General features: G+C 52.2%; 2 protein-coding genes across 10 annotated transcripts in view; one reads left to right on the top strand and one right to left on the bottom strand.

The window, feature by feature from the left end:
- The window catches only part of FOXN1 (forkhead box N1), a 28,929-nt gene extending 27,430 nt beyond the window's left edge, over window positions 1-1,499 (top strand). For all 7 annotated transcript variants that reach the window (XM_066263245.1, XM_066263244.1, XM_066263243.1 and 4 more), the window contains one exon: window positions 6-1,499. In XM_066263245.1, coding sequence (XP_066119342.1) covers window positions 6-307 — 302 coding nt within the window. In that variant the 3' untranslated portion in view covers window positions 308-1,499. The remainder of the gene's footprint in view (window positions 1-5) is intronic.
- Window positions 1,500-2,610: 1,111 nt separating this feature from the next.
- On the bottom strand, window positions 2,611-14,642 carry UNC119 (unc-119 lipid binding chaperone). 3 transcript variants are annotated; one of them, XM_066263236.1, is made up of 5 exons: window positions 13,668-14,642; window positions 9,934-10,047; window positions 9,328-9,430; window positions 8,999-9,171; window positions 2,611-3,066 (listed from the first exon to the last, which is right to left on the bottom strand). In XM_066263236.1, exons 1-5 carry the CDS (start codon window positions 13,879-13,881, stop codon window positions 2,648-2,650), a joined length of 1,023 nt encoding a protein of 340 aa, XP_066119333.1. In that variant the 5' UTR covers window positions 13,882-14,642; the 3' UTR covers window positions 2,611-2,647. The 3 variants fall into 3 exon arrangements, with proteins under 3 accessions (XP_066119333.1, XP_066119334.1, XP_066119336.1); XM_066263237.1 differs by lacking the exon at window positions 2,611-3,066 and adding an exon at window positions 8,086-8,752; XM_066263239.1 differs by lacking the exon at window positions 2,611-3,066 and adding an exon at window positions 8,687-8,823.
- Between the last annotated feature and the right edge of the window lies 1 nt (window position 14,643).

Here is a 14,643-nt window from a genome sequence, read left to right as displayed (position 1 = left end):
ACTAGGAAACCTGTGGGAACAGCTAAAGGATGAGAGCTTGGCCCTTGACCCCTTGGTACTGGTGACCTCATCCCCGACATCATCTGCAATGCCACCACCACCCCACTGCTTCCCCCCTGGGCCCTGTCTAGGAGAGACAGGCAGTGCGGCAGGTGACTTGGCATCACCAGGCAGCGGGTCCTCGGGAGCACTGGGAGACCTGCACCTCACTACCCTCTACTCAGCCTTCATGGAGCTGGAGCCCACGGCCCCTGCCGGCCCCTCTGTGTACCTCAGCCCCAGCTCCAAGCCTATGGCCCTAGCATGAGCCATGCCCAGCAGCAGCTCCAGCCTTTACCTGGCCTGGAAGTTCCAGCTGGCCGCCCACATCGGGCTCACCTTAAAGGTCAAAGAAGGAAAACCCTCCCTGTCCCCTATGCCACTAAGCCAACTTGTTTGTTTGCTGGTAGCTGAGGGTGGAGAAGACATACCACCCAAGATGCTGCCCCTCACACATTTCTGCTGCCTGGTGGGCCAGCTCCACACTCAGAGCCCCTGGAGAACAAGTGTCTGGGCAAGAAGCAAACACACTCTCCCACATCCACATGCAAGCCTTCATGCACATGTGCCTGTGTGCACATGTGCACACACAGTTATTCATACATATACCCACTCCCATCACAGAGCCAGACTTCATTTTTGGGGCAGCTGAGAGCTGAGGGCTTCAGTTACCAAAAGCTCAGGGCCCCCATGCCAAGTCCACGACCACCTTGAACACTATGTTGACGTCCACATTCTCTTCAGGCCGGACCCCTCCAGGCATGATCTTTCCCAGAAGTCCCTGTATTTATTCTCCCGTCTTCATTCCAGCAGCCATAAAGGAGGAGATACGGAGCCTCTCCCCAAGTCACCCAGGGACTCCCCAAGGGCTGCTCTTTAGCAGCCCTGGCTCTGCCAGTCTCTACCCATCAGCAGCGTATGCTCTGTCCAGCCCCAGGGTGACACACAGGAGGGACCATATCCACCCCAGGACCAAACTGAGCCCAATTCCAACACAAAGTGTTTGGAAAAGTCCCTGCCCTTGGAAACTTGAAAATGTCCTCTTCTCCCAGCCCTGGGTATAGGCAGGGCCCCTCCAAGTCACTGCTGTCTCACTCGTTATCTGTAAGAAGTTCATGTAGTTTAGGCCCCAGCTTACTAATTACCTCCAACGGTCTGAGGCACCCCAGGCATTCAGGGAAGGGAAGCCTGGCACAGGCTGCAGGCTGGCAGGAGAGCACCTGTGCCCCTCTCTTCGACTGCTTGGCAGACCCGGGATGCCCTTGGAGCTAGGGGTTGTGGCCCAGCTGCCTGCCCTACCCTAGCTAAAAGCCTGAACTCCATCAAGGGGAAGCCTCAGCCTACCCTGGGCCTGGAGATGACCAGAACCCCCAGAGTTTGGCCTCAGATGAGGCACAAGCAGATCCCTCAATGGCCTGCCATTGTCCCCTGTCCTGGAAAAATAAAGCAATTACCTTGTGGTCTCGGCTCCTGAGACTTTCTTTCTGGACCTCTGCTCCCTAAGGAGAAAGGTCAGGCTGTACTGACTGTAGATGTCCTGGGCCTGTGACTTCACCCCACCTTCACCCAGGACTGTGAATTGTCTCAAGGGACTTCTTGACCAGCCTGTGAGGATGAGGGGGCAGATGCATGGAGTCTCCTCCCGGGAGACCTTCCAAGGGTATGCAAAGAAACAGCTGCCCTGCCCAGGGGGAAAGAGAGGATGCCCTCCTCTCACACCCCTTCCAACTGAGATCCACCCCCTCTCCTAGCAGCCCTCATCTGCTCACACAAGAAGGGCTCACTTCCCTTCACTTCCCTGTCCAGGCTGTGCCTTCCCAGGCTGGGATTCCTCGTCTATCCCAGTGGCGGCTCTGGATTCCAAAGATGACATGAATGGAGCATAGCCTGCTGTTATGCACTGCGGGCCCTGGAAGATGCTCTCTGGAAGGTCAGGGGCCCACTCGGTCCTACTTCAAACTCACCTCCCAGGTGCTACCTGCAAGCAGGCTACTGTCATCAAAGGGCAGCTCCACACTTGCCTGAATAGGGATGAGGAAGATGTAGGAGCCAAAAGCACAGGCGTGAGCCTCAAGTCTCACAGCAACCAAGGGGGGGTCCTTGCTTGGGAAGTTCTTTCAGGGGCCAGGCCTGGGAGCCAACCAACATCACCCGCTTGCCCCAGAGGACAGCTCTGCAGATCTCTTAATAGAACCCCATCTACATCAGTACCCTCCTTACCAGAGGCCTATGGCTGGGTCCAGGTCTAGAGAAATATGGTAGGGTGAGGAGTGGGAGAAGGAATGGCCAGCCGGTACACCCAGCCCAGCCCAGCCTTGGCTGTATAGGAAAAGGGTGAAGGGTGAAGGTGTTATACCCCAGTTATAACCAACTCCAGGCCTGGGGTCTTGTTGCCCAAGCCCCCTAAAACAAGCGTTTTGCAGGAAAACTCTTCTAGGCCCCACTTTCTTGCCTCAGACTCTCAAACCCTCGGAGGTCAGACAAATCTACTCTACACCCAGTGGTGGGATTCAAATAATTTAACAACTGGTTCTCTGCCCTAATGACCATTCTAAGCATAGAAAAATGATATACTGAAAGGTAGTTTATTATTTCATGCATTTAATACTTAAATAAGAACAATAAAAGAGGTACACAAAACTAAATTATAAAATAGTTTTAAAATATTAATAAAAAAATATTGACCCTGGCTGGTTGGCCCAGTGGTAGAGCATCGGCCCAGCGTGCGGAAGTCCCAGGTTTGATTCCTGGTCAGGGCACACAGAAGAAGCGGCCATCTGCTTCTCCATTCCTCCCCCTCTCCTTTCTCTCTATCTCTCTCTTCTCCTCCAACAGCCCTTGCTTGGTTGGAGCAAGTTGGCCCAGAAGATGGCTCCATGGCCTTGCCACAGGCGATAAAATAGCTTAGTTGCTGAGTAACCAAGCAACAGCTCCAGATGAGTAGAGCATTGCCCCATAGGGGGCTTGATGGGTGGATTCCGGTCAGGGCACATATGGAAGTCTGTCTCTCTGCCTCTCCGCTTCTCACTTAAGAAAAATAAATAAAAATAAAAATAAATAAATATATATATATACACACACACACACATACAGTATAAAGTAATACCTGACAAAAAGCAATAAAACTATTATTTAAGGTATTTCCATATTGCTTCTTGATTGGCATCCTCACTTGCAATTTTTTTCACCTTTGGACAGAATGAACATTACTTCAGGTGCTTAGAATACGCTGTTGTGCAGATGAACATTAAAAACCAGTGAGGAATGTAAATTTGTGATTTCCACATTGGACGGCTGCCCTGGCACCCATCTTAGACAGAACCCTGATTACAAGTGTCATTTTAACAACTAGTTTGCCAAACTCAACAAAATATTAGGTATCATTTCTGCCAAACCAGTGCAAACCAGCAGAATCCCACCACTGTGTAAACCTCCAGCCGAGTCCATGAGCAGAGGCTATCTCCAGGGGTCCTCAGTCAGACCTCTGTCCCATGGGCTCATTTACACCACGAGTGACCACACAACTAAGACGGGTAGCAAGATCTGCAGAGTTTTATTTTCTTATTGATTGTTCTTTTAGAGAAAGAGCGAGAGAGGAAACATCAATCTGTTGCTCCACTTATTTATGCATGCATAAGTTGATTTTTTTTTAAAGATTTTATTTATTGACTTTACAGAGAGGGGCAGAGCAACAAGTATCAATTCATAGTTGCTTCACTTTAGTTGTTCATTACTTGCTTGTCATATGTGCCCTGACTGGACAAACCCAGGATTTCGAACTGGCAACCTCAGCATTCCAGGTTGATGCTTTATCCACTGCACCACCACAGGCCAGGCCATTGGTTGATTCTTTCATGTGCCCTTACCAGGGATTGAACAGACAACGTTGGTGTATCAGGATGATGCTCTATCCAACTGAGCTACACCTCCCTCTGCTACCATCCCTCCCAGGGCTGACCCTTGGGCTTTTAAAACTGGGCTACAATGAGCCCCACTCCTGCTCATATGCTGCCCCCTGCTGGCCATTTTACACTAAGTATTTAACCACAGTTTAGGATGAGCAACAGTCTTGAATGGATGCAAGGTTCGGAAGGTTTGATAATTCATATTGTTCAGGGGCTCTAAACCTGAGGGTTTTAAAACTTATTAGAATTCATGGGTCCAATGAACTTGGGTAGAGATATTATACCTTCATTTTTTACTCACCTCTACCTCAAATTTAGCATTTCCCTTGATTATGAATGTCAGCAACAAATCACAATAGCTTTAGCAGAATCTGTGACTTAGCCATTATGAAGAGAAATCACAGATGTTTTCATATTACAGGTGTTGCAGAAAAGATATAGAGGTGTCTATATATAGTTTTTTATACATAAAAATATGAGATTACAATATAGTTTCTGTATATACAACCTTCAATGTCTTTATTATCCATAGGCTTCGTAGATAATAACAAAGGGGCCTACAACACACAAGAAAGTCAAACACTTGCTTTAGTTGCCAGGTGGTGCAGAAGTGGAGAGTGGCTGTCGGGGGATGGGCCGGGGTTGGGAGGAATGCCCTGGGAGCTGAGACAGCAGCTCACCAGCTGGAAGGGATACATCTCAGTATTTTACAATGGGTTTGACAGTCCCCAAGTGCATCTGCAGGCCAGCCTGGGTGGGCAGGAGCAGGTTGACTCCTAGTATTGGGACTTTCCTGCTCAACCCAGCGGTAGGGTCTTCATGACACCCCTGAAGAGTCAAAGCAAAAATATCTGGCTGACTTCAGAGACAGGATCTGAGCATGGTTAGATCCAGCACAGTCCAGATCAGCCTTCAGTCAAAGGTTCAGCATCATCACAGCCAGGACTAGCCCCATCCCACACTGTCTTCTTCCTCCATCTACTGCCAGGAATCCCCTAGGTTCCTAGGGAAAGTACCAGGAACCAAATGCAGCAAGTGTACCATTAGCAGCTGGACCGATGCCAGAGACGAAGACTTAAAAGGAGGCAGGGGACCAAGGGACACAGGCCTCTGGGTGAGTACCTGGTGCCTGCGCCAGGGACGAGGACCTCAGAACAGGGATCTCCTTCCCTGCCTATAGTTGGGAGTGCAGCAGGCCCAGTCCAGAATCTCAACCCAATTTGACTTAGCAGACACAGTGTTATCAGGTGGTAGGAGAGGGTTCTCTTCTTGACACTGTGCAGGCCTAAAAGTCCCTCTTGTTCACTATAACTTCTATTATAACCCCATAAACACCTCCAAACCCAAATACTTCTATACTAATCTAGCCTCATCTGTAAACCAAACCCCCTCCAACCCCATGCCCGTTCTTCACCTTTGTTACAATTCCTGACCACCTGCTTCTTGGTGGAATCTTTTTCCCTTTGCTTTAACATAACCTGTTCTATGACAGGCTCCAGTGCCTACCTCTCTGACTGCTCCTCCTGTCTCCACTACTAGTTCCTCTCTCTCTGCCCTGCTCTAAAAGCTCCCTGGCCTTCCTTAGGGTTACATGCCCTCCCTCATTCAGTGACCCTCAACTGGGGATGTGGACTACTAGCATTGAGTGCCTCATTAATTGGAAGACATTTGGCATTTCTGCCCCCTGCTCACTAAACACCAGTTAGTGCTAGTTGGGGTCCCCATAATCTCAGCCACCATTACAGCTTTAACAATTACCTTGTGACCAATGACCTCCAGGCATCACCATCTTCAGCCCTCATCCCCTTCCTGGTCTTAGGGCCCAAATTTCCTGTCTCCTCCTGATCACCTCCTCCAGGACATCTGTGCCATGCCACAATAGGTCCCAACTTGAACTAGTCACCTCCCACCAACCTGCAGTGATCCGACCTGGGTTCCCAAGCCCAGTAACAACATCTCCATCCACCCCTAACACTCAGGTGTCAAACCAGGGGTTCAGCCGCAACTTGACTCTTCCCTGTCTCCAAATCCCTCATCCAATCAACCATCAGTCCTGGAGATTTCACCTCTTAAAAAGTTCAACTTCACCCATTTCTCCTCATCTCCATGAATATTGACCTAATTCAGTTTGTCTTCATCTCTCAGCCAAATTCCTGCTCCTTAGCACACCCTCTGCCTCTACAGGAGAGCACAGACTCTGGAGTCAGATTGCCTGGATTCTAATCCTGACTCTGCCATTACACAACATTGGCAAGGCAAATTAACCTCACTGGGCCTGCATTTTCTGCAAAATGAGCATCACAATGGTGCCTTCCTCTGAAATGACTGTGAGCATTCTGTTAACACACATAAAGCACCCAGCTATGGGCTCGGCACTCAACATATATTCTCTGTCATTATTAGTCTCACTTTCTAATCCACCCTTCACTCCACAGCCAGAGATAATCTGACCAGGTCATCCTCCTCAGTGCACCACCCCACACACACACATCTTTAGAAGAAGCCCCAACGCCCGAACAAGGCTCCACAGATCTGTCTTCCTTTCACATCATAAATACTCTCTTGAACACACCTGATAAACCTTGTCTCCGAACCTTTGCTTTATGCTGTTCCCTGTGCCTAAATTCTCTCCCCTCCCCCCATCTCTCCTGGTCAAAGTCCTGAGTTTGCAAGCTGTTGCAATGCTGTCTCCTCTAAAATTCCTCCCCAGAACCCTCCAAGTAGGTGACTCTTGCTCCCCTATATGCCCAGCCCATCTTATTCTAAGTACAGGCATTTGTTCTTTGTGTCTCACTCACTTTAGAAGTGCCAGAGTCCAGCCCAGCTCCAACCCCCAGCAAGGGCTCCACGGAAACCAGCTGAATTCCAGTGCATTGAGGCCTCTTAGGGGTTAGATTTAACTCTTTGGCCCAGAGATGACTAACACCAGACATATCCAAATAAATTACTGCCTGGAACAGAAGGGGGTGAATCCTGAGATAAGCTCTTTACCTATCTGTTCCTGAACTTTCTCCATTAAGGAAATGAAGACTTCCTCTGGGTCTAGGGTAGGGCTGGGGGCAGTGTTACATGCAGAATGGCCAGGCTAGGGGGCTCCCAAGGCACCTGAGGGCAAGAGGGCTCCAGGCCTTCTCACATAGCCCTGTCCACCTTCTCTCTCGAATGAGGGCTAAAAGCACAACCTAGTGGTCCTAGTGGCCTCAGGGGGTCAGAGAAGGTAGGGTCAAGAACAAGACACCTCCCCATACCTCTCTCCAACCCTAGAGTTAAGGGCCCTTGCCTCAGCCTCTGTTCTGTCAGGGTTGGCTATGACTTTGGCTTAAATCTTTCCCTCACCTGACCTGTGGTGGCGCAGTGGATAAAGCGTCGACCTGGAAACGCTGAGGTAGCCGGTTCAAAACCCTGGGTTTGGCCCTGGCCGGTTGGCTCAGCGGTAGAGCGTCGGCCTGGCGTGCGGGGGACCCGGGTTCGATTCCCGGCCAGGGCACACAGGAGAAGCGCCCATTTGCTTCTCCACCCCCACCCCCCTCCTTCCTCTCTGTCTCTCTCTTCCCCTCCCGCAGCCAAGGCTCCATTGGAGCAAAGATGGCCCGGGCGCTGGGGATGGCTCCTTGGCCTCTGCCCCAGGCGCTAGAGTGGTTCTGGTCACGGCAGAGCGATGCCCCGGAGGGGCAGAGCATCGCCCCCTGGTGGGCAGAGCGTCGCCCCTGGTGGGCGTGCCGGGTGGATCCCGGTCGGGCGCATGCGGGAGTCTGTCTGGCTGTCTCTCCCCGTTTCCAGCTTCGGAAAAATACAAAAAAAAAAAAAAAAAAAAAAAACCCTGGGCTTGCCTGGTCAAGGCACATATGGGAGTTGATGCTTCCTGCTCCTCCCTCCCCCTTCTCTCTCTCTCTCTCTCCTCTCTCAAAATTAATAATAAAAATTTTTTAAAAAATAAAAAAAAAACCTTTCCCTCTCGGAACCTGAATCTCCTTCTTTATCAATGAAAAAATCCTTTCCAGCTACCACATGTACTAAATACTGACTCTAGGTGCCAAGAGGATTAGGGCACAAGAGGATTTGGGGACCACATTATTGTCTGTTCACTACCCCCCCACACACACACCTCCCCAACTGACAAACATGCTGGCCCACAACCAGAGAGCAGAAAAGGAGTTTATTGAAAATTATATACAGTTGGTCCAGCCCCTACCACAGGTGGCAGTCTGGGCTGATCCCTCGCACACCTCAGGCAGTATCTTGGCCCCTGATGATGGGGAGCTAGGGCTGGGGCCCAGGGAGGTGTGGCAGCCAGACCCCTCCACAGATCTTCATCTGTGAATTTACAAATCTAAATGGCCTGTCAGTGGTGGGCAGGAGACAAGAAATGGGTCCCTGCCCTGACCTAGTCAAACCCAGATAGGGGAACACTATTCTGAAACAGCTAGGCCATCCAGAAATCCTGGCTATTCCTCCCACAGGAGGCCTCGCTGGTCATGGAGGCAAACAGCCCCCTTCCGCCCTACCCCACCCCAGGTGCCAAAGAGCTTTACGGGCTTGGACTGGGGACATCAGGTACCCTCCCTCCCAACACTGACTCAGGGTCCAGGGCTTCTGGGACACTCCCCACGCAGAAGACCTGGGGTTGAGAGGTGAGTGCTGGAGATGTCATAGCCGAGGGCCCAGGACCCTCCTGGGATAGGGGGAAGTTGGGGGTCAGGGCATTCCACTGTAAGAATAGTCTGCTTTATTGTGCATCACCAGCCGGTCATCCACGAAGTAGAAGCTGTCAGACTGGGTCTCATACGGGTGATGGATCATCTCACTGACTGCAAGAGAGGCCCAGCCAGGTGGGGCAAAGGTCAGGAGCCGGAGCCAGGCCACTGCAGGGCCTTCGGGTCTGTGGGACAGGGACAAGCCAAACAACCTCAAAGTATTCCCCCAGCTTCTTCGAGCCTGAGTTTCCCTACAGGTAATATGGGAATGGTGGCTAGCCACAAGAGACCCAGGGTAGGAAGAGAAAGGTTCACACCCACACTCCTCCCCAGCCTGCCCACAGGGCCTTGCCCACTCACTCAGCTCCTCAGAGAGAGGCGGGAAGTCGTAGATGTGCTCGCAGGTGTTCTTGCTACTGGGGATGCAGAAGCCAAAGTGGAAGTCAAAGCTTTTGAGCAGCTGATTTCTGAAGTAGTGCCTCTCGATCATGCGGAAGTTGTTGACAGGCTTGTCTCCCACGGTGAACTCCACCCTGAGTGAGAGAAGGAGACAGGGCTGAGCTCAGCCTTGAAGTTAACCAGCCAGTTGAGGACAGACTCCCCCTAAGAGAGGCTCAGTAAGAACGCAGGAGGGCTCAGTCCCGCCCACCCTCACCCCCAGCCCTGGCCCCCACGGCCCAGTCACTCACGTGGCTCCCACCTGCCTCAGGCGGAGGAAGGCAGGCGTGAACTGGTAACGGACAAAGCGCCCAGCATTGGGGTCCAGGTCCCGCCGGTTGATGGGCAACCGCTCTGCAATGCACCCCAGCTGGGGCTCAGTGGGCTTCAGACTGGGGCCCATGCCCACCCAGGGTTTCACCCCAGGGCTCCCATCTTCCAGAATTTTTTAAAACTCTCAGAAGATTCTGATGCATACTGAAGGTTCAGACCTTTGGCCAAATGGTTCCACCTGGGGGTTCTAGGTCAGCAGGTCAAAATTTTCAACTGAGGTTCCCAGCACCACAGGAGACACAAAGGCCTGGGGCCTCCGGGAATGCATTCCCCAGGAAGGCCTGCAGAGGGCAGGCTGGCAGAGACTGAAGGGACTGTCCTAAAATGTCCAATCCCAAAAGCAGATGGGAAGGAAAAAAAAAGGCTCAGCCCTGGGCAGAGGTCCCCTGCCTGATGAATTCTGGAAATGATGGGGTCCAAGCCCACGTTCTACTCTGACTTCTCCATGGCCTGAGGAGTCCCTGGCAGCCCACATCACAGCTCTCACCCACCTCCCTCTGTCCTTGGCCCAACCAGCCACTCACCTGAGGCTGGGGGTTTCTTGATTTCAAAAAGAACAGTGCCTGAATCCATGTCCCGAATCTTGAACCTGATGAAGTCGATCTTATATATATTCTCCTCTGGAGAGCACAGGTAGTCTAGGGGAGACAGATGGCTGCTGCCAGCTAAGGTTTTGAGGGACCCCAGACTAAATACTACTCTCTCTGATCCCTAAGGTCACTGCCTTCCAGAAAAAGAATTGCGCCCCTGCCCTTGAGGAACTCCACAGTGTGGGGAAGATATAGCTCTTGTTATTGGGCTGTAATGGGGAACAAACAGCTCCACCTAGTGGTCTCTGGGGTCGGGAGGGTCAGGAAGGGGCAGGGAGGAGAAGGTAGAGGACACACCACTTCCTCCACATTTTCCCTTCTGCCCTGGGGTTGAGGGCCCTTACTCCAGCCTCTGCTTTGCCAGGGCTGGCTTCGTGACTATGAGCCAAATTGGTCTCCAATCTCATAGGAAGCCCCCCGCATGATAGGAAAGATACAACTCTGTCTTTGGAAACCTCTAAAAGGAGTGACACAGCTTGGCCTCAAGAGACACAATCCTTCTCTTGTGGGAGACCCCCACCCCTACCACACAGCTGCCCCTGGCACTACATCTAGGTGTGTCAGGCAAGGACTTTCCCTGACCTGGCTAGTGCTGGGGCAGATGAACAATCCATTCCCTGTTCTTCCTCAACCCTGCACCCCCACCCCCAGTCACCTCCTATCTGCAATAAGCAGCTTATACAAGTCCAGCTCCCTTAAGCAGCTTAGCCAAAGCTGTGCTGACTCAAACCCAGAGCCTGAAATATTGGGGGAAGGGGGCCACCTTTGCTCCCATCCCCTGTTGATCTCCAAATGGGAGGAAGTCTTAGCAAACAGACCCCTTCATTAGTCATTTACCCAGCCCTGGCTCTGAGCCACTCACTCCCAGAGGGGAGAATATGGGGGAGGCCGGAGAGGGTGTGACAGGTGCAGCAGAGGGTGCACTTAAGGGGTAAGGGGAGTTCTCAGTACTCAGAAGAGGAACCAAGTACAGTGGTGGACCCCGCCTAAGGAAGCTCAGGAATACTAGGGCCTGACCCAACCCTCAGTGCGTGCAGCAATTGCAATTGCTCGGTGAGGCCCTGGCAGCAAATAGGAAGGGGCAGACAGATGCAGTGGAGGGGCTCTGGTGCTGCCAGCCTGCACAGCGTCACATCCTCTCCACAGAGGCCCGGAAATCACCCCCTTGGCCCCAGGCCACCTCCTTGTCCTCTGAGGCAGGAAGAGGAAGTAAATGTAAAGTCATTCTCTCTTCCCCAAGCCTGGAGCAGCCCCCTCTACGAAGCCCTCCTGATAGCTACCTGGCACCCCAGGTCCAGCAAAAAACACATAGGGCTTGAGAAGGAGCCTGAGCCCTGGCCTGTTCACCATTGCCCATGGTGGGGAGAAGGCAGAAGGAGGAATGGAAGTACGCAACCCCTACTTCACCCTGTTCACACCTTATTTTTACAGAAAGGCAGCACTAGTCCACAGATGTAGAAGAAAGTGCTGGGCACAGGGAGAGGAGGTGGCAGAACTGAGAGCAGGACCCAGATCCTTGTAAAGCCCCCTTCTTCTCTTCAACTTTGGGAGCTTCTTTCATTTGGCATCAACTTCTTGCAAGTCTAAGCTCAGTCTCTTCCACTACAAGCTCAACCCATCAACCACTCTGTCCTTAGTGGACATGAGGAATGAGGGATGCCAATGGCTCAGGACACCACAGCCACTCCCACCCTTTCGCCAGGGAAGGACAAGTCCTGGGACCCAGGGTCAGGCCAGAGAAGGGGCCGAGTGGCCAAGGGCTCAGAACACAACTGTTCCCTTCCCCTCAGTCACAAATAGCTCCCTAAGCTGGATTCAGGGACCGGTAATCCAGGAGGAGTAAACCTCAGAACTATGGGATTAGGGTCAGAACAGACCAAGAAGTGTCAGGATGGAAAACCCTGACACTCTGTTCTCACCTTCAATAGAGGAAAGAGCTCCCATGAAGCTCCTTCATCTAATCCCCACAGATGCCCCATCTCCAAGGTCTATGAATTTCCTCCAAATTAGGAGACAAATGGTGAAATGTGGGCTGGAAATGCTGCCACCCACCCTCATAGGAGCAAAATAACCTCTAAAGTTACCTAGAACTTGGAAAGGTCAGCCTGACCTCCAGACATCCTATATGAAAGTTCTGTCCCAGATCTAACCTGAATCCTAAATGTTGCTGTTGGCAATTGCATCCCAACTGGCACCAACATCAGACTGGTCCAGGCCCCCTCTCACTACCACTGCCTGCTTGGGCAAAGCAGCTCAGCACTCTGGGGACCCAGCCACGAATGGCTGCTATCTGCCTGTGGTGGCACAATGGATAAAGAATTGACCTGGAATGCTGAGGTTGTGGTTCGAAATCCCGGGCTTGCTCAGTTAAGGCATATACAGGAAGCAACTACTATGAATTGATGTTTCCCATTCCTCCCTTTCTGTCTTTCTACTTTCTCTTAAAAAAAAAAAAAAAAACTGGTCCTCTAGGGACTCAGATAAACAGGCCTAGACCTGTCATCATGGTCCCTTTTACAGCTGTCTGGCAGCCCTGGGTGCTGCTGCTTCTGCAGCTCCAGAGCTCAGGTCCACTCCAGCACCTGCACCCTGCACCCCTACAGAGAAGCCCCAAGAGTTGCTCATGGAGGGAGCTAGGGCAGGACTGATGAATGAGGCCAAAGTGGAAGGCCAGTGCCTCTTCAAATGACTTCTGTTCTTTGAGGCTCAGCCACCACTTCTGCCATGAGGCTTCTTAGTCCTTGTCCCCTGCCTATGGTGACCCCGTACCCCGCTCTGAATGCCCAGTTGTCTGCTTCCAGGCAGCAGCCACTGACAGTCCTGTGAGGCCCTCAGTACTATTCATAAAAGAGCCTATTTACAGAGTATACACAGCATGTCAGGCACTGTGCAAAGTCAGAGAATTTATTTTCATAATAGCCCTACAAGATAGGTGTCATTATCCCCATTTCACAGATGAACATGCTCAGAGGTGAAATTACTTGCCCAAGGTCACATAGACAATTACATGACAAACCTGAGACAACTCAGACAGTCCAGCTCAGAAACTCAACCACAGTGAAGACCTTTAACTCTCCAGGAAGAAGACTGGCCCTAGTCCAGGCTAAGGGTGGCATTAACCTACTCTCTTAGGAGGACCCAGACCCAATGCACTGAAGCTTCCTGCGGAGGGGGATGAGCCCAGACTTCCTGAGGGATTCAGGGTGCGGGCATTAATGGTCAGGGAGACCTGAGGGGTCTTAATGCCACCTAAGTAACTCAGCCTCTACTTAGCGTCCAGGCTGGGGACTCAAAATAGACTGCACTCAGCCTGCCTCCTCAATATTGCAGAGAAAGGACTCAAGGACTCTAAAAACTACATGGGGAAAGGGTCACAGTTGCAGCTGCTGCTGCACCTTCACCACGGAAAAGGGGGATAGGCTCCTCAGAAAGAAAGCAGTGGGATGGAAATAAATCTCTAATTGGAGAGAAAGGGGCAAAGGAGACCAGGGGAAAGGGGACAGAGAGATCTCAAGATTAGAGGCAGAAAGGTAGAGGACTCCTGCGAGGGGTCCCCGGCGAGGGAGGGGAGACGGGCTGGGTGAGAAGTAGGCGGGGGCCGAGGCTCCGCGCGCCTCGAGGGCCCCCTCCTTCCCTCCCGCGGGCGGCGCTTTCTCGCCGGTGCTCACCGCCCGTGATCCGCTGAAGCCCCAGCACGTCCTCCGGCACGATTGGCTGCCTCCTCTGCGGCGGCCCCGGCCTGGGCCCTGGGCCTGCCTCTGGTTCCGACTCGGACCCGGATTCAGATTCTGCCTGCGGCTTTGGCTCCACACTTGAGCCCGAGGCCCCTGGAGCGGGCTCCGCCCCCGTCCCGGCCCCGCCGCCGCCCTTCTTCACCTTCATGGCCTCACGGGGCCGCAGATCGCCTGCTTGCCACAACGGCTGCCTGCGCCGGCTGAAGCCAAGGGGGAGCGTTCGCAGCCCCACCCTCAGCCGGGGCCCCAGGTACCGCCCCGCCCCGCCCCTGGGCCCGCCCACCGCAGCTGGAAGGCTGCGGACACGGACCAGGGTTCCTCACTCAAGGCAGGGTGGGGGCTTGTCCTGGGCTTCACTCATTTTTTCAAGGAGAGCTGGCTACCTATCCTGTGTTCCCGCCACTCTCCCCTTCCTTCTGCCCCTCAAGCAAGTTCCCACCTCAGGGTCTTTGCCTGGGATACTTTTCCTCCAGGTAACCTCTTCCTGTCCTGGTTTCAGCTCAAATGTCATCTGCTCAGAGGCCTTCCCTCCCTCCCAATCCAAAGTACTAACCCCAGTCACCATCTGATTAGCCTGGTTTTTCTTTCTGATGCATTATCCGAAATTAGTTTTATTTGTTCACTGACTCTTTCCCTGAAAACAACAGTTCTGGAAAAGCAGGGGTCCTGTCTTTGTCTTTGTTTTCTATAATACCTATAATACTCTACCACATGACACAGTGCCATGCAGCCTGTGCTCAATACACTCTTTTTTTGAATTAATGAATGAGTTAGTATCTGAGGTCTTACACTGATACAAGCCATTCTCTCCCAGACACCTGCTAAAAAAGCAGTAGTAGATGCTAACAGCCTCGTTGGGCAAACCAGGACATGCCCGGGGACAACTGCCTAGCTGTCTAAGCCACCACAG

The sequence above is a fragment of the Saccopteryx bilineata genome, chromosome 2 (assembly GCF_036850765.1).
Source record: "Saccopteryx bilineata isolate mSacBil1 chromosome 2, mSacBil1_pri_phased_curated, whole genome shotgun sequence".
NCBI classification, from domain to species: Eukaryota; Metazoa; Chordata; class Mammalia; order Chiroptera; family Emballonuridae; genus Saccopteryx; species Saccopteryx bilineata.
Note: the sequence above shows the minus strand (reverse complement) of the source record. Positions and strands in the feature narration are given on the sequence as shown.

Bases quoted from the DNA above. Each gene is read 5' to 3' on its own strand.
- UNC119 (XM_066263236.1), bottom strand. From the start codon at position 13,881: ATGAAGGTGAAGAAGGGCGGCGGCGGGGCCGGGACGGGGGCGGAGCCC. The intron at 9,431-9,933 runs GTGAGTGGCTGG...GGTGCATTGCAG, and splicing joins CAAGAAACCCCCAGCCTCAG to AGCGGTTGCCCATCAACCGG. The intron at 9,172-9,327 runs GTGAGTGACTGG...TCTCTCACTCAG, and splicing joins CTGAGGCAGGTGGGAGCCAC to GGTGGAGTTCACCGTGGGAG.